Here is a 19,097-nt window from a genome sequence, read left to right as displayed (position 1 = left end):
AGCTGTGTCTAAGTCAGAGACAAAGACACAACAGAGAGTTGCTAGCCAAGGTAATGCAGATGCACTCATTCCTTGGAAGCCAGACAACCAGAGAGGTACACTGGGGAAACCAGTGGCGGGGAGTTCCGAGGGTGGAACTGAAACAACAGGGGAGTGTTATGTGTATAACAACTGTTTGTTTTCTTCTCTGGATCACGCTTTGCTTGCTGCAACACGCATTGATTCTTTTGGGGGAGGATGTTACGAAAAAGGAGCAATGCTGCAGAGTGCTCCAGATGGCTGGAAAGCCAAACAGGATGTTGATGTTATGGGACTGTACCGTGGGAACCAGGGACAGTCTATTATGTGCACTGAGCACCGGATGTTAGCTCAGAGTGGCACATGACCCTGTACTGGAAGTACATGGGTGGAGTTATTCTCTCTCTGTGTGGCTGCTGATGTGAGAGGGTGCAGACATGTTTCCTCTGCACTGCTGAAAGACAGAAATAAAGGCATGTAAATACATTTCTGTCTGTCTCTCTCCCCTCCCTGGGGATGGCAGGGGGGAGTGGTTGTGTTCTTCTCACGTTGAGGAGGATCGGCCGATAGAGACCTTGCCTTGTCTTGCCGGGAGTCGCTGACGGGGGAGGCCAACATGGAATCAAGCCGGGCACCTGGAGAGTGGCCAAGTTCCTCTGACAAGGCTTGATTTAACATCGGAAGCATGGGAACAATTGTGGAATATGGATATAAAATTTAGAGCATGTTATGGTCCAAGAGAAAATTATATGAAATTGATATATCGATGGTAAATTGGCAAAAACAAATGTATAAATCCAAATCAAATAAGTGTTGGAAATGTAAAGAGAAAGAAGGTTATTTTTATCATATGTGGTGGTCTTGTAGTGAGGTTAAGGGAAGTATTTTTTAACGTTTTTATTTATTGTTTCTGACTACTTTTCTTCTGTATTTTCCTCATGTTTCAAGCTGCATGGAGCATGGTTTATATTGTGGGAAGGTGGCATACAAATAAAATGTATGGACGTGCACCAAATTCATTTTTGTATGTCGACAACAATATTCACAAAATAAAGAACACACACGTGTCTTTGCGACAATGTTTTTGATGGTACCAATTCTCACCTTACCAATCTTCATACAGAAGGAATATTATTCCAGTAAAGATGAGCAGGTCTAGGGGAATGGCAAGGCTGATTCCCCTTTTTTTGCAATTACCTCTCACACATCAAGCAGTGGGCGGGGTTTGCGACCCGGCGCAGGCTTCCCGTTCTAGGGTGACACCTCTCTGCCTACTGGCCGGCGCTCCACCTCCTCCCCCACTAGCAACGGTCACAACTTTGGCGGTTTTAGACCTTGATCCTATAGTTTGGATTTGGATTTGATATCCCACTTTATCACTACCCAAAGGAGTCTCAAAGCGGCTAACATTCTCCTTTCCCTTCCTCCCCCACAACAAACACTCTGAGGTGAGTGGGGCTGAGAGACTTCAGAGAAGTGTGACTGGCCCAAGGTCACCCAGCAGCTGCATGTGGAGGAGCAGAGACACAAACCCGGGTTCACCAGATTACGAGTCCACCACTACAGCACACTGGCTCTCTTCGGAATGGGGGGTAGCATTATAATGCATCCCCATGTGGCGTCATCTGCAGGGCCCGTTAAAAGGTTGTTTGTGGGAGTCACTGGCCCTGAATGGCGGCGAAAGGTCAAACTACCAACATCAGGCGAAGTGGGGGGCACGCTCTGTAAAATCTCATTTCACAGTCCCCTCCACAGCTGGGGCTGTGAGGGTTGCCGTCCAATCCCTAAGCCAAGGTTTCCTACATCTGAAATTGATAAAGTTGTGGCCTAATTTTATCCCATACATCATTGTCATGTCTCCTTAATTCAGACTGGCTCCCGGGCTGGGAGGGTTAGCGCATGGGCTGGCAAATAGAAGCAGTACATGTGTGTCTGAGTATCGCTTTTTATGTCCGTCTTTTTACTTCTTGAAATATGGCAGCCCTACCTCAGTGGCTTGGAGAACCTTTTATCAGTTGGTGTTCATTCTGAAGTTGCGAAGAGTTGATCTTCCAGGGTGACAGAACCCAGACTTTGGAACGCCCTGCCTATTAATATTAGTCAGGAAACTTTGCTGCATTGTTTTTGGTACCTGCTAAAACAGATGGAGGGCACAAGGAGAAGGGGACGACAGAGGACGAGATGGTTGGACAGTGTTCTTGAAGCTACCAGCATGAGTCTGACCAAACTGCGGGAGGCAGTGGAAGACAGGAGTGCTTGGTGTGCTCTGGTCCAGGGGGTCACGAAGAGTCGGACACGACTAAACAACTAAACAACAACAAAACTTCCTTGTTTCAGCCAGTAATTGTCACAGGCAAGTCATTTTAACACACAGTTTTAACAAGTTGTTTTATTTTATGTATAAAGTTTTAAAGATTGCAGAGTTTGCCAGCATCTTTTAAAATGGTGTTCCCTTGTTTTTAATGTTTGCTCTTTCGGGCTACTTTTTAGATGAATGTTTCAGATTGCCCTTTGCAAACCGCTTAGAGGTTTTCCACTGAAAAAGCGGCATATACATTTTGTTAAATGAAAACTTGAAAGATTTGCCCCAGTTCTCGCAGTGGTGAACCAGAGGCCTGTGAGAAACTCTCAAGCAGAACCTGAGCACAATAGTAGCCACCCCACTTGTGATTCCCAAGGTTCAGAGAAGGGCAAAGTTCTGTATTTGCTCCACTCGCTCACCCCCTCCTCCTGCTCTCTGCCAGTTCTATAAAGTCCTTGGTTTCTTTTTCTTTCTTTTTTTTTGTTTCAGAAAACGTATACACTGCTTGATTGTAAAACAAACAAACCCTCAAAGTGATTTATAGAAAGACAAAACAAGAAAATCAAGAAAAATTTCCAACCCTACTTGAAAACATACAGAGGTTATAATACTCCAACAGATTGAAATGACCTCAGCTTTCTTTAAGGTAACAAATAATCTGGAAATAAGTATCTTACATAGAATGAGAAAGGCTGCTGGTGTATCCAGGACCATTAGGTGGAGTGAGACAATCACCTTAGATGGCAGATGCTGGGGAGATGGGGAGATTGAGTTCCATCATGCACACACACACACACACACACACAAAATTCCTCCTGAGGGCCACGGTAAAGGTAAAGGGACCCCTAACCATTAGGTCCAGTCGTGACCGACTCTGGGGTTGTGGCGCTCATCTCGCTTTATTGGCCGAGGGAGCCGGCGTACAGCTTCCGGGTCATGTGGCCAGCATGACTAAGCCGCTTCTGGCGAACCAGAGCAGTGCACGGAAATGCCGTTTACCTTCCCACCGGAGCGGTACCTATTTATCTACTTGCACTTTGACGTGCTTTCGAACTGCTAGGTGGGCACGAGCAGGGACCAAGCAACGGGAGCTCACCCCGTCGCGGGGATTCGAACCGCCAACCTTCTGATCGGCAAGCCCTAGGCTCTGTGGTTTAACCCACAGCGCCACCCGTGTCCCGAGGGCCATGGTAGGGATAAGCAAATCTGTCACTTTCAGTTTCTCCCTGTTTCTATTTTTCTCCCCCCAGTCTTCAGTTTTCCACACCTGTTTGTGCTTTGTTTTAAAATAACCTGTCAGGGAACTGACATCGGAGCGCAGAGCGGAGGTAGGGCTCTCCGATGATGCAGGAGAAGGGACCAGCAGGGAGAGGGAGAATACTTCCATTGGGGAAGGAAATAAGCATGACACCAGGAAAGAAGGGGAGGAGGGAAGGTCTTCAGAGAGAGGGCTCCAAGACCCTTCCACAGGGTCCAGCAGGGAGAGCCCAGGACCTCCGCTGGCCACGCCCACTCTGCGCAGGAGACTTCCGCGCAGGGAGGCTAGGAGGAGACTTGGCGTCAAACAGCTTTTATGTTGGAAGAAGTTTAGGGAACGCCCACTGACGGATTCTGCCAGTGACTGAGACAGTCGACTTGTAAGGGCTGTCAAATCAGGGAAAGGTTTAGCTACCCCAACAGCTGGGAGCAGTTTGGAATTTACGCACAAGCAACCCCAATTTCCATTACAGCAATCCGTCAGTCCTCTAAGTTGCTTGTGGGCAGAGCAGCAAGGAGCAGCATCATGAGTCAAACCGGAGGAGCAGGCGCTGGAGAGGGGGCCAGGCAAGAACCAACTCTGGAGGAGAGAAACAGAGATTTGGAGCAGCAACTGGCCCTACTAGCGGCGCGGCTGGATGAAAGGCGGACTCAGGATGCCCAGGGGAAGCCCACCCCCATCGCAAGGAAGGTACCGGGACTAGTGCAGAAGTTTGGGGGGAATCCCAGAGATTATAATGCATTTAAAACAGAAATGCAATATGCACTGGACTTGCAGTATGGTGACTTTGTGGACGATGGGGAGAGAGTGGCTTATGTGGTAGGGCATCTGGAAGGGGCTGCGAGAGATTGGATCAGACCCTTAATGGCGTCGGAGAATGCTGCCCTGAAGGATTTGAGAAATTTTTTTAGCGCAATGGACCATATGTTCTCGAGTGATGTGGAGCAGAGTGTGACACGCAAGGAACTGATGGGGTGCAAACAAGGGAGCCAATCAGTGAGAGAGTAGTGGTCGCGTTTTGCGATGCTGATCCACCAACTTGGTTGGGAACTAGGGTCACCGCCAGTGCAAATGTTATTTGAGGAAGGCTTATCCCCTTGGGTAAAAGATGAACTTTCCCGCTCACCCCGCCCAGAATCGATGGACCAGCTGACCAAAATGGTGCTTGCTGTGGGAGTACGGCAAGAGGCGCGAGCTCTAGAAAGGTGGGAAGGGAGAGCAGAGCATTGGTATGACAACCGCATTCCGGACGTGCCAGAGCAACCTGCGCCGCCAGCGGAACCAATGGAGATTGGAGGAGTGAGCGTGCGCAGGGTTTCAAACTCCAGCGAAGTTCGCAAGAAGGAGGGAAAGATGAAAAGGAAGTGTTTTCTTTGCCAGCAGCCGGGACATTTTGCCAGAGTCTGCCCTCAGAAAAAGGCGTGGCAAGGAATGGTGGGGGCAGTGGGAGGTGAGGAGGAAGGTGATAAAAAGCAGGGAAACGGGAATGCTTGGCTGCAGAAAAGTGGGCACAGCAGCCAGGCGAGCGACCAGTAAAGGTGCCCAAACCAGACCCTCCCCGGGCAGCCATAGCCCTAGAGGTGGAACTAGAACTCCCCAACGGACACCCAATTAAGGTGAAGGCGCTGCTGGATTCAGGCAGCTCTTGCAACTTCTTTAGCAGGGATTTTGCGCTAGAACACCAGCTCCACGTGGTGCCTCTAGCACACCCCTTGCAAGTAACGACCATTGATGGGAGAGAACTTCTGGGGGGGGGGAGTGACCCACCAAACCCTTCCCATGAAAATGAGGGTTTCCAGACACACTGAGACAATTGCTTTTCACGTAGCCACACTAGCAGGACCACCAATCATACTGGGAATGAGTTGGCTGGCACTGCACGATCCAGTGGTAGGATGGCACCAGCGGACAGTCACCTTTGGGTCAGCCCACTGCGTAGAGCATTGCCACGGGGAGGAACCCCAGAGGATGGCAGTTGCCAGGGTGGCAGGGCTGGCGGTAGGAGAAAAGGGGAGAGTACCACCTCAGTACGCCGACCTGGAAGAAGTCTTCAGTGAGAAGTAGGCGGATAGGCTACCCCCCCACAGACCCTTTGACTGTCAGATCAACCTTCTCCCAGGGGCTCAGCTGCTGGTGGGTAAGCTGTACGCCATGTCGGACAGGGAGATGCAGGAGTTGCGGAGGTTTATTGACAAGAACCTGAAGAGGGGTTTCATACGAGAATCGAGGGCGGTGGGGGGTAGTCCAGTGTTCTTTGTGGACAAGAGAGACTCCAAAGAGCCCAGATTGGTCGTAGATTACAGGGCGTTAAACCTTGTGTCGGAACCAGTGACCTTCCCAATGCCCAGGATTGACGACATTTTGGCCAGAGTAAGGAAAGGGAAGGTCTTTACCAAGTTGGACCTTCGGGGGGCTTACAATTTGATAAGGATGAGGGAGGGGGATGAATGGAAAACCACCATGTTCACCCCTCTGGGGGCCTTTGAGTACTAAGTTATGCCTTTTGGATTACAATCAGGCTCCACCTGTTTTCAAGCTTTCATGCACCACGTGCTGGGGTCCCTACTGTACAAGAATTGCTTGGCTTTCTTGGACGACATGTTAATCTACTCGGAGAACGAAGAGCAGCATGTAAAGGACGTCAGGGAAGTGCTGAAAAGGCTGCAGGAGCACCAGCTGTGGGTCAAACTGGAGAAATGCCAGTTCCACGCCAGAGAGGTGGAGTTCCTGGGTTACAGGTTGTCGGACAAAGGCTTAGCCATGGACCCAGGCAAGGTGCAGGCAGTGCTAGAATGGAAGACTCCCAAGAATCGGAAGGACGTGCAGAGGTTCCTGGGGTTTGGAAACTTCTACAGGAAGTTCATCAAGAACTTCGCCCACTTAACGGCACCCATAACCGATTGCCTCAGCAGCAAGAAGAAGTTTGAATGGACGGAAGAGGCTCAGCAGTCCTTTGAGAAGCTAAAGAGGGCGTTCGCTTCAGAAGAGCAACTCCTACACGTAGATCTGCAGAAACCGATGAGGCTGGAGACAGACGCATCAGACAGAGCGGTGGGAGCCGTATTGCTCCAGCCGGGAAATCGGGGAGAGTGGAAGCCGTGCGCCTTTTTCTCAAGGAAGCTGAACAAGTCAGAACAAAACTACACGGTGTATGACCGGGAACTGCTGGCGATCCATGAGGCTTTTCACCGCTGGAGACATTTTCTAATAGGTGCACAGCACAAGATCCAGGTGTGCACGGACCATAAGAACCTGGAATATTGGAGGACTGCGCGAGTTCTGAACCAAAGGCAGGTGCGATGGGCACAGGAGTTTTCCAAGTTTTTGTTTGAGATTAGGTACGTGCCGGGGAAGGAAAACGTCAGAGCAGACGCTCTTTCTCGCAAACCTGAGTACTTGGAAGGAGAGGAAGTGCCGGAAGTACGCCATGTCATACCCAAGGATCGATGGGTGTGTGGTGCAGCGTTGGTAGGGAGACAAGAACTAGCCAGGTTGACGAGGGATGACCAGTACGCCCAAGCTAAAATCAGGGAGATCCGAGATGCTGGAGAAAATCAGGGGGGTTTTGAGGTTAAGGAGGAGGCTTTGTACTATAAAGGAGCGTTGTACATACCCGAAGGGGACTTGAGGAGAAGGATACTCAAACAACTTCATGACAACCCCACGGCGGGACATTTCGGTCAACACAAAACCATGTTGCTTGTCACTAGGTAGTTCTGGTGGCCAAGGGTGAGGGAAGATGTGAGGGAATACGTACGGGGGTGCGAGCGCTGCCAGCGTGCTAAAGGGGAGAGGGCAGCACCCGCGGGGTTACTGGAACCCTTACCCACACCAGAAAGACCATGGGAGGTGGTATCAATTGATTTTATGACAGATTTACCCAAGTCCAGGGGAAAAACAGCAGTCATGGTGGTAACTGACTTGATGACCAAAATGTGCCATTTTATTGCTTGCTCGCATGCAGTGACGGCAGAGGAAACAGCTAGGCTGTTTGTAGGTCATGTCTTCAGGTTGCATGGCGCCCCCTTGAGGGTTTTGTCCGACAGAGGCCGGCAATTTACTTCCAGATTCTGGAGAAAGCTCATGAGCCTGCTGGATGTAGAAGTAAGCTTCTCGACGGCCAGACACCCAGAGACCAACGGACAAGCAGAAAGAGCTAATAGCATACTTCAACAGTACCTACGCTGCTATGTCAACGAAAGGGAGAACGATTGGGTGGACAAACTAGCGCTGGCTGAATTTGTGTACAATAACGCGGAACATGTGTCCACGGGAATGAGCCCGTTCATGGCCAATTATGGGTGTCACCCCAGGGCCTTCCCAGGGGAAGGGGAGGGGAGGTGGAGTGTACCGGCAGCGGAGCAGTTTGTGGAAGAAATGGAGGCCTTACACCAACAGCATAAGATGAACTTGGAACGGGCCAAGGAAGTGTACAAGAGGCAGGCAGACAAGCACCGTAGGGAAGGGGAAACCATACGGGTTGGAGACCGGGTGTGGTTGTCAACACAAGGGTTACCGTTCAAGGGAGGTTGCAAGAAGTTGCGGCCAAGGCAGCTGGGACCTTTCGAGGTGACACAGCAGGTTAATCCCGTGGCCTTTAGGCTCAAGTTGCCGACCAGTATGAAACTATACCCGGTGTTCCATAGGTCTTTACTCTCACCATATAGGGAGGGACTGGAATTTCCAAGGCGAGAGAGAGAGGTCCCCACACACCCACACGTAGAGGAAAGGGAACTTAGTAGTCAAGCTGCGGAAATACTCGATTCAAGATGGCAAAGAGGACAGGTGGAGTATTTGGTGGCTTGGGAGGGGGAACCCGAGTCTGAAAACACGTGGGTTCCTGCGGAAGCCATCAGGGATGAGTATCTCCGGGGGGAGTTTCACAGCAGGTTCCCAAGGAAGCCCAAACCAACAGCGAGGTTCTGGGAGGAGCAATTTGGCACCACAGATGAGGAAGAAGATTTCATGGGGTTTCCTGCCTCCGAAGAGGAGGGAGGAGAGGTATCCGAGGGAGAGGAATCTGACTGGGAAGATTACCCGGTGCGAAGAGATAGTAGCCGGTGGAGAGCAATGTTTGAATCTTCTGGGGATGGGGATAGCTCCTTCAGGGGATTCCCTGCATCACCGCCAAGGAAAAAGGAAGGAGGTGAGGGGGGTCCTGGGAGGGAGGTGGATGTCAGGGAACTGACATCGGAGCGCAGAGCGGAGGTAGGGCTCTCCGATGATGCAGGAGAAGGGACCAGCAGGGAGAGGGAGAATACTTCCATTGGGGAAGGAAATAAGCGTGACACCAGGAAAGAAGGGGAGGAGGGAAGGTCTTCAGAGAGAGGGCTCCAAGACCCTTCCACAGGGTCCAGCGGGGAGAGCCCAGGACCTCCGCTGGCCACGCCCACTCTGCGCAGGAGACTTCGGCGCAGAGAGGCTAGGAGGAGACTTGGCGTCAAACAGCTTTTATGTTGGAAGAAGTTTAGGGAACGCCCACTGACGGATTCTGCCAGTGACTGAGACAGTCGACTTGTAAGGGCTGTCAAATCAGGGAAAGGTTTAGCTACCCCAACAGCTGGGAGCAGTTTGGAATTTATGCACAAGCAACCCCAATTTCCATTACATAACCTCATGGAAATCCATCAGCATTTTAGTACAAAATTCTCCTGATGACCACATTTTTATGCAGGTATGCATACACTTTTTTAAAAGGCAATAATCTTCATATTTTGGCACAGCAATTTCCCTTAATACATCACACATTTTTTTCCTTGATAGTTTCTCCAGTACATGCCTTAACCTAGGGTGTGCGTCTTGTTGGAGACTGGCATTGCAAAATCCGGAGAAGGGTTGATTTGGAAGGCTTATCTGTTTCGGTTTGCATGCTGTTCCAGAAAGTGTGAATTAGGTGAATTAGGTGTGTTTGCCTTTAAATGAAAACTGACAAATTTCTTTCCCCCCCCCCCCTCTTCAAGATCAGAACTGTGTGTGCACAATTGGCATCCATGTGCAAGAGCCCGAGATGCATAGAGTTTTCTGGGGATGGGAATCCTGATTAATCAGAATTTCCATTCTCAGGGAGAAAACATGTCTTCTAGAGACCCCATTCATGCATTTGGTGCTCAGAGGAACTGAATGTCTGAATAGGGTTTACATTTTCATTCAATTCATATCTCAGCAGTTTGTCTGTTTCCTCATTCAGCTTTGCCCCCCCCCCCATGAACTACTACATCCTTTGTTTTCTTTTTAACATTTCTTTTTGACATTTATTCAAAAGTTACAATACAGCGAGTGCAGATTGGAGCGACCAATCTGTGATATTGTGGCAGTGAACCAAACTGTCTTGAACAGCTACATCCCAAACAGTTGTGTAGTGTTTCGCAACATGGCTACAGGTCCCACAGATTGTGGGCCTAGCTAACCTGTTCCTAAAGTGTGGTTTCCATTGTCTTGGTTCTCATTCTTCGGACCTTTCTCCAAAATGGGTGAAGTGCTGCCTTCTTCAGAGACCTCAGAAAAGGTTTTCTAAAAAAAAAAGAAAGAAAGAAAGGGGGAAAGAACTGATCAATAGATGGTCAACGAAATCTTCATGCCCAAGATCTGATTAGTCTCTTGACATTAATCTACTGACATACGCTCTTGAGCCAATAAACTTTGTTTGAAACCTGGGAAGATAGAGGCTCTGTGGGTAGGTGGTTCCCATGTTTGAGAAATTGGCAAGTTACCTGTTCTGGATTGCATTGCACTCCCACTAAAAAAGTAGGTGAGTAGTATAGGGGTCTCCTAGAGGCCTCTGTAGCTAGGTGTGCCTTTTACCAGCTATGTCTGATTTGCCAACTATGGCCATTCCTGGACAAGGACAGCCAGTCTACTGTAGTCCATGCATTGGTAACCTCAAGGCTGGATTACTGTAATGTGCTGTATTTGGGGCTGCCCTTGGGTCCCGTTCAAAAGCTCCAGCTGAGGCAGAATGCTGCAGCCAGACTTTTTTTAAAAAAAAAAATACTCCTACAGTGATGATAACAAGGCTTTCTGGTTCGCAGCCTTCAGCCACCATGCATCCTGTAGCAGAATGTTGTGGGAACCTAAGAGAACTTTTCTAAAAATGGAATAAAAATGGATGGGAAACTTATGATTCTGCAGTTGTTGTTGGTCTGGAGTGATAGTCCCAATTTGCCTCTCCCGGTTTCTCATTTCTCCCTTCTTAAAAACTCCTGCAAAATGTGTGTGGCAGATAACATAACTATCTGTGTGGTTTTGTTTGGGCGCTTCATGTTCTTGCTGTTGTTTTCATGTTTTGTAACTGTTACTAAGGGATTTGGGATGTTGGGAGAGTGACCACTGGAGGGCAGGTAAGCCAGTGTGGGAGGCAGAAAGGAGGAGCCTTGAAGCAGTGAATGAAACATACTGCTATGGGGAGTTTCACACTTCCCCCTCTATCCTCTATCCAGGACAGCAAAAGGCATTACAGTGGTACCTCGGGTTACATACGCTTCAGGTTACAGACTCCGCAAACCCAGAAATAGTACCTCGGCTTAAGATCTTTGCTTCAGGATGAGAACAGAAATTGTGCAGTGGCGGCGCAGCAGCAGCAGGAGGCCCCATTAGCTAAAGTGGTGCTTCAGGTTAAGAACAGTTTCAGTTTAAGAACGGACCTCCAGAACGAATTAAGTTCTTAACCCGAGGTACCACTGTATCAACAATCAAGGACACTTTCTAGGCCAGGCAAAAACAAGGGGAGTGGGTGTGGGCTGGAGAGAACTGCAAGGGCCAGATAGAGACATGCCAACCTCCCATGCCAACCTCTGACACTGTCCTCTAAAGCTGGCCGGTTAACTAAATAGGTTCCCTTTCTCGAAAGAGCTCTTCTGTAATGCTTCAGAAGAGTACTTTGATAATGCCCATTTTCAATGATATCACTCCTCAATATTTTGAGCTAGCAATTGCATACCCTACAACATTTCTCCAATGAAAATGGGATGCCCTATTCTATTATTATTATCATTATTATTATTATTATTATTATTATTATTATTCCCTGGCCATCTGACTTGGTTGCCCCAGCCATTCGGCACAGCTTCCATTATATATAGAAACACAACAAAACATTTTTTTAAAAAATTAAAAACTTCCCTATAGATGTCTTCTAAAGGCTGTGTAGTGACTTATCTCCTTGTCTCGGAGGTCACAACAGGAGCACAGCTGAGCAACTACATACACTCCCACTCCCAGAGGAGCCCCAAATTCACCTGCTTCTGTTGCATTTGAAAAAAGAGATGCCAGAAAACCACAGTGTGAGGCAGGTGACCTCCGTTTGGGCTGGGCTGCCTTTCCGCCGATATGAAAGAAGTTCTGCTCTGTGGAATTGTAGACGGGCCACTTCACTTCACTTGCCTCTGACCCAGTGGGATTCCTGTTGGGGCAACAAAGAAACCAGAGAGTAAAGAGCGGGTAATCAATAAATAATACAAGATAGATGGTGGTGGTGATGATGATGATATTTTTTTATTTATACCCCACCCATCTGGCTGGGTTTCCCCAGCCACTCTGGGTGGCTCCCAACAGAATATTAAAAACACGATAAAACATCAAACATTAAAAACTTCCCTAAACAGGGCTGCCTTCAGATGTCTTCTAAAAGTCAGATTGTTGTTTATTTCCTTGACATCTGCTGAGAGGACAGGGCGGGTGCCACTACCGAGAAGGCCCTCTGCCTGGTTCCCTGTAACCTCACTTCGTGCAGTGAGGGAACCGTCAGAAGGCCCTCGGAGCTGAGCGATGGGGGTGAAGATGCTCCTTCAGGTATACTGGGCCAAATCATAGAATCATAGAATCATAGAATCATAGAGTTGGAAGAGACCACAAGGGCCATCGAGTCCAACCCCCTGCCAAGCAGGAAACACCATCAGAGCACTCCTGACATATGGTTGTCAAGCCTCTGCTTAAAGACCTCCAAAGAAGGAGACTCCACCACACTCCTTGGCAGCAAATTCCACTGTCGAACAGCTCTTACTGTCAGGAAGTTCTTCCTAATGTTTAGGTGGAATCTTCTTTCATGTAGTTTGGATCCATTGCTCCGTGTCCGCTTCTCTGGAGCAGCAGAAAACAACCTTTCTCCCTCCTCTATGTGACATCCTTTTATATATTTGAACATGGCTATCATATCACCCCTTAACCTCCTCTTCTCCAGGCTAAACATGCCCAGCTCCCTTAGCTGTTCCTCATAAGGCATCGTTTCCAGGCCTTTGACCATTTTGGTTGCCCTCCTCTGGACACGTTCCAGTTTGTCAGTGTCCTTCTTGAACTGTGGTGCCCAGAACTGGACGCAGTACTCCAGGTGAGGTCTGACCAGAGCAGAATACAGTGGCACTATTACTTCCCTTGATCTAGATGCTATACTCCTATTGATGCAGCCCAGAATTGCATTGGCTTTTTTAGCTGCCACGTCACACTGTTGGCTCATGTCAAGTTTGTGGTCAACCAAGACTCCTAGATCCTTTTCACATGTACTGCTCTCAAGCCAGGTGTCACCCATCTTGTATTTGTGCCTCTAATTTTTTTTTGCCCAAGTGCAATACTTTACATTTCTCCCTGTTAAAATTCATCTTGTTTGTTTTGGCCCAGTTCTCTAATCTGTCAAGGTCGTTTTGAAGTGTGATCCTGTCCTCTGGGGTGTTAGCCACCCCTCCCAGTTTGGTGTCATCTGCAAAGTCCGTTTAGGGCTTTAAAGGTCAGCACCGACATTTTGGATTGTGCTCGGAAATGTACTGGGAGCCAATGTAGGTCTTTCAGGACCAATGTTATATGGTCTCGGCAGCCACTCCCAGTCACCAGTCTAGCTGCCACATTCTGGATTAGTTGCAGTTTCTGGGTCTCCTTCAAAGGTAGCCCCACATAGAGCACATTGCAGTAATCCAAGTGGGAGATAACTGGAGCATGCAGCACTCTGGTGAGACAGTCTGTGGGCAGGTAGGGTCGCAGCCTGCGTACCAGATGGAGCTGGTAGACAGCTGCCCTGGACACAGAATTGACCTGCACCTAATAGGAGGATGATAGGCAGACAAGTGAAAGATGTGGTCTGGGGTGGAAGGCTCATGATGGTTGGATAGAGAGGCCTGGAAAATCACCTTTCTGCCCCCCCCCCCTTGACTGACATTTCCTACTCTGCCTCTACAAAATTGAAGCCTTTTGCAACAATAACATGCTGGGAAGTGGGCTACCCACACATTTCAAGCTGAACCACATTCACAACTTGCACAGAGATCAAAGGCGGCGTCTAGGACACAGATAAGCAGGAAGTGTTTGTTTTACGACGCGGAGGGATTAATGACTTACCCACTTCTGGCAAACTCTGCCCAGTATCGCATTACTCGACGGCTCAATTCAGCATCCTCAGCCGCCGCCTCCGATTGGTTTGTTTGCGACTCGGACGCCATGATTCCAAACAAGTAAGGCAACTCAGCTCCGTGGGGTGTTCCTGCCCACTTGGGCCAAGTGGGAGAATGGTGGTCGAAGTAGTAAACATAAACTGGGCTCTTGGCTCCTCCAACCTTTGCAGCAAACTCAGCCAGTGGGCACACGAAGAAGTAATCTCCTAAAAACTGAGTCAAGGCCATTTGGTACTGTTCTGGCCCATGGCTCTCTTGGACGTACTTCAGTATTGCGGCATTGATGGCATTTTGTTTAGTTCCATTTTTTACTGTTTGATTCACCCCTTCATAGAGCTGCTCCCTGGTAAGTATTGAATCGTTTCCTATGATGCTTGGAAATAGCATTAATACCATGTGTGACCCTTCGTCAGCACTGACACCAGCGAGAATGGGTTTGCTCTGAATGCCACCAGTCTCCAGGAGCTTTTGGGGATCGTCTGGGATGAACTCCCCATCGGTTGTCAAAGAAAACATAGGTCCCAGGTCAGAATATGCCTTGCCTTCCTTTCCCTGTAGGCAGCTAACCATAGCACTGTGGTTAGCTGTAGGACATCCCATGAGCTGACTCACATTTACCGAAACTCTTAGGGCATCTTCAGGATTCCGCCAACCCCAGGGGGCATTGGGAACTCCACTCTGAAGCACAGCACGGGCAAAAAGGGGTTGGCTGGCCGGTGAAAACAGGTGGAAACCAACTGAGGATCCTCCAGCACTTACACCAAAGAGAGTTATCTGGGCTGCATCACCGCCAAACACAGCTGCGTTCTCACTCACCCACTTCAGAGCCAGATGTTGGTCCCACAAGCCAGCGTTTCCTGGGACATCTGGCGGCAGGTACAGGAAACCCAAACTCCCCACGCGGTAATTCATGGAGGCCACAATGACATTCTCTGTAGCAGCTAGGAATGCCCCATTGTAGATGTCCAGCGAGGCTGTGCCACTGATAAATCCCCCACCGTAGATCCATAGAAGGACGGGCACTGGTTTGACTGGTTGTGGGTTGGGCACCCAGATGTTGAGAAAGAGACAGTCCTCTGAAAATGGTGTGTTGGGAAATAATATGGTTGAATTAGGTAGGAAATCAATAATTGCCTGGTGGCAAGAGTTACCAAAGGTGGTGGCCTCCAAGACCTGGCTCCACGGCTGATGGGGAACGGGCTTCTGGAAGCGCAGTTTGCCTATGGGGGGCTCAGCATAGGGGATGCCCAGGTAGGCGGTCACAGAGCCAGAGCCAGCTGGGAGCCGTTTGCCTCTAATAGGACCACTGCTGGTGACCACCACAGTATCGTTTTCAGAGGCAGAGCTGGAAGCCAGGAGGAAGAGGAGGAGGCACAAGGAGGAGGGTGAAGTCCAGAAACGAGGCATAGCAGCTGCAGGTGAAAGAATAAAAAATAGGGTTAGGGTGGCAAACACAACAATATATTATTATATATTTCTTTTAGAAACGCTGCAGCCACATGGCAGTCTATTCTGTTCTTCAGATGTTTCCCAGACTCTTGTTTTCCACATTGTATTTCAGCTTTCAAGTGACATACAACCACTTCTGGAAATCTAGTGGGGTATGGTGCATGTTTAGTGCATTTCTACTTTATTTGCAAAATAAAGTTTGGTGCATTTCTACTTTATTTGCAAACTGATTTTTTCCCACCCAGAAGCAAATAGCATGAAAAGTGGTGCTAAACTTGCACCATATTCTGCTACATTTCCAGAAGTGCCAGGGATCTGGGTGGCGCTGTGGTCTAAACCACTGAGCCTCCTGGGCTAGTCGATCAGAAGGTCGGCGGTTCGAATCCCTGTGACGGGGTGATCTCCCGTTGCTCAGCTTCTGTCAACCTAGCAGTTCAAAAGCACACCAGTGCAAGTAGATAAAGAAGTACTGCTGTGGTCGGAAGGTAAGCAGCGTTTCCATGCACTCTGGCACATGTCACGGTGTTCCGTTGCTCCAGAAGCGGTTTAGTCATGCTGGCCACATGACCTGGAAAGCTGTCTGTGGACAAACGCCAGCTCCCTCGGCCAGCTCCCTCCAACCCCAGTCGCCTTTGACTGGACTTAACCGTCCAGGGGTCCTTCACCTTTATCCTTTTTTACCCAGAAGTGCCCTTCATGTGAAAGCTCAAATGAGGTGCAGAAATTAACAGGGAAACAGCATGAAAGAAAACTGTGATGTGAATGCAACCCAAGTTAACCATATAACAAGATGGGGAATCTGTGCCATTCTACGTGCTGTGGGATATCAGTTCCCATCAGCTTCAGCCAACATGGCCAATTGTCAGGTCATTAATGCAACCCAGGATTGGAGAGGGGGGGAGACCAAGGAAACAATACCAGTTTTTTTAAAAAAAGAAAGAAATGGCTTGTTGATTACATCTTCTCAAGAATTCTCAATATACTGGTTGGTGAAGGATACTGTGTGAAGGGCAAGGAAGTGAGGATCTCCCAAGCTGGGAAAAGAATGGGAAACTCCCAAGTGAAATCTTGGGGGTCTTCACTTCCTTCTGTCTGGGTTAAGGGCTAATACATACCTGTGAGAGAGGACCTTTGTTCTTTCTCCTTTTCTCGTTTTTGTTTTTGTTTAGATCAGTTTGTTTCTTAATGTAATCTATTATGAAAGCTTTTAACGGAACCTTAATTATAAAAGATATTCCCATCTACAACACAACCGCACATTCTCTGCAGTGGTGTACTTACCAAGTATCTTTGCTCCGGATGCAAGAAGGGGGCACTTATGGAGGCTTCAGACTGCTCCTTGGGGGTGCTGCAAGAAAAGCAGTTCCACCTCTGCAGTTCTTACACTCTCTTCACACCTCTGATGTGTTGGTCGCTGGTGCTCCTTTTATATTGTAAGGCCTGTGTGGCAAGAGCATCTTCCAGGAATTGCAAGGCTCCTGTGTTATGTTTCGTGCCCACATCCGGGTGCCCTTAAGCCACCAGGTACAACTGTCCTGAAATGCGACATTCTTTCTTCTAATGAATGTTGTTTCACCATCACAACCGCCGACATTTTAAGTCACGAAGAATTACGTAACGTTTTAGCTACTGGTCATTCAATTGGGTCTTGCGTCAGAGCTCTAGCATCAGAATTGCATGGGGGTGAGGGGGTCTGAATGATTCCGAATTCCATCCTCTAGTTTCCTTTGGGCCTGGTGATGAAGGGGGGAATTCCATATACAGTGGTACCTCAGGTTAAGAACTTATTTCTTTCTGGAGGTCTGTTCTTAACCTGAAACTGTTCTTAACCTGAAGCACCGCTTTAGCTAATGGGGCCTCCTGCTGCCGCTGCACGATTTCTGTTCTCATCCTGAAGCAAAGTTCTTAACCTGAGGTATTAATTCTGGGTTAGAGGAGTCTGTAACCTGAAGTGTCTGTAACCTGAAGTGTCTGTAACCCGAGGTACCACTGTATTTTAACTATGCTGTTCAATCGGAAGAACACGAGACTTAACCTGAGGTATTAATTCTGGGTTAGAGGAGTCTGTAACCTGAAGTGTCTGTAACCTGAAGTGTCTGTAACCTGAGGTACCACTGTATTTTAACTATGCTGTTCAATCGGAAGAACACGAGACTGAATCTCAGAGTCATGGGTCTGAGTCCTATGTTGGGCACGGCAAAGAGTCAGACTACATCTGGGAGGGGGAGCGGGAGGAAAATGAGCACCTGGGATCCTGTTGTATAAGTGTTTGCTAATGCAGGGACCTTTGACACACTTCCAGTGTTGGTGTGGCCAAACATGTTGTGCTCCCGCTCTGTTTAAGCAATATGGTTGCTTTTCTGTCACTCTCATCAGAAGGCCAAGGTCTCTGTGGGGCCTTCATCAAAAGCAGCAGCAAAAAATAAATAAAAAATAAAAAAAATTCACTCAGGTCCCAGCAGCTTCCAGAAGACGCAGACCTGGCACAGTGTCAGGTTTGATCCGACATGGCTACTCTATTGCATGCACAAAACATTCTGTGACTGCTGGGTGTCATCAGTCCTGGATTTACGTATAAGCTAAACAAGCTATAGCTTAGGGCCCCACTCTCTTGGGGGCCCCCCAAAAAAATTAAAGGGGAAAAAACCTGGATGTACATTTCCAAAATATAAGATAAAAAAACATTTCGTTATGTGCAAATGGCTTTAGATACCTATTAGGTCCATAAATTACCATATAGCATATATTCAACACAAAAAACAGCGACAATTTGTTGTTGACAAAGGACAGCTGGACATATAAAGGGCCCCATTACCTTCAGTGAGTGGCTTAGGGCCTCATCAAACCTAAATTCACCCCTGGGTTTTGTTCATATGTAGGCTTTAGCAGGATCCACATTAGCAATGTGCAACTCAAAGTCTGTTCCAGCTTTTATGTTCTGTGTGTCTGTTCCAGATTTCATGCTCCGGTTTCTTTAGGGACGTTTTAAATATTTGATGTTTTATTGTGTTTGTAATATTGTGTTGGGAGCCCCCCATAGTGGCTGGGGAAACCCAGACAGATGGGCGGGATATAAATATATTATTATTATTATTATTATTATTATTATTATTATTATTATTATTATTATTATAATACAAATAATCTGTAGGAAAATGAGAAAGTGAAGCGGACAAATTTGCTTCTGTAGAATGAGAAAAACTCCTGCTGGATCTAGGGTCAGCCTTAGCATTAGAGCAGAGAGAGACTATTGCCTTAGAAGGCTGGTGCAGGAGTGATGGGGAGTTTCAGCAAGTATGTGCGCGCACACACACACACACACACACACACACACACCACTCCTCCTGGAAACCATGGAAAAGATGGGCAAATCTGTCCATTTCAGTTTCTCATTTCTTCCCTTCTTAAATCCAGTTCTCCACATTTCCACATCAGTTGGTCATAAATTCACGGGCATTTTAGTGTGAATGTCTCTCCTAATCTATACATTTTTATGCAATTTTGCCCAATACTCATATCTCTGCAAACTAATTTCCCCTAATATAGCACATTTTTGTATGTCATTTTCTCCAATGTATGCCTTTCTACGCACACTTTACCCTAGTAATATGTGTTTTTGTAAACATTGCTTGACTGGAAAATTGCATTGCAAAATTCAGAGAATTGCACATTTTGAAGGATGTCTGTGCTTTGGTTG

General features: G+C 48.0%; 1 protein-coding gene across 1 annotated transcript in view; it reads right to left on the bottom strand.

Moving 5' to 3' along the window:
* The window catches only part of LOC310758115 (uncharacterized protein), a 29,043-nt gene extending 13,671 nt beyond the window's left edge, over positions 1-15,372 (bottom strand). Inside the window, exons 1-2 of the mRNA XM_083604051.1 lie at positions 13,899-15,372; positions 11,813-11,976 (exon numbers count right to left, since the gene is read on the bottom strand). Coding sequence (XP_083460177.1) covers positions 11,813-11,976; positions 13,899-15,358 — 1,624 coding nt within the window. The 5' untranslated portion in view covers positions 15,359-15,372. The remainder of the gene's footprint in view (positions 1-11,812; positions 11,977-13,898) is intronic.
* Positions 15,373-19,097: the final 3,725 nt, after the last annotated feature.

The sequence above is a fragment of the Podarcis filfolensis genome (genome assembly GCF_964270895.1).
Source record: "Podarcis filfolensis genome assembly, chromosome: 2".
Lineage (NCBI taxonomy): Eukaryota > Metazoa > Chordata > Lepidosauria > Squamata > Lacertidae > Podarcis > Podarcis filfolensis.
The sequence above is the reverse complement of the archived record's forward strand: the minus strand, read 5'-3'. Positions and strand labels throughout refer to the sequence as shown.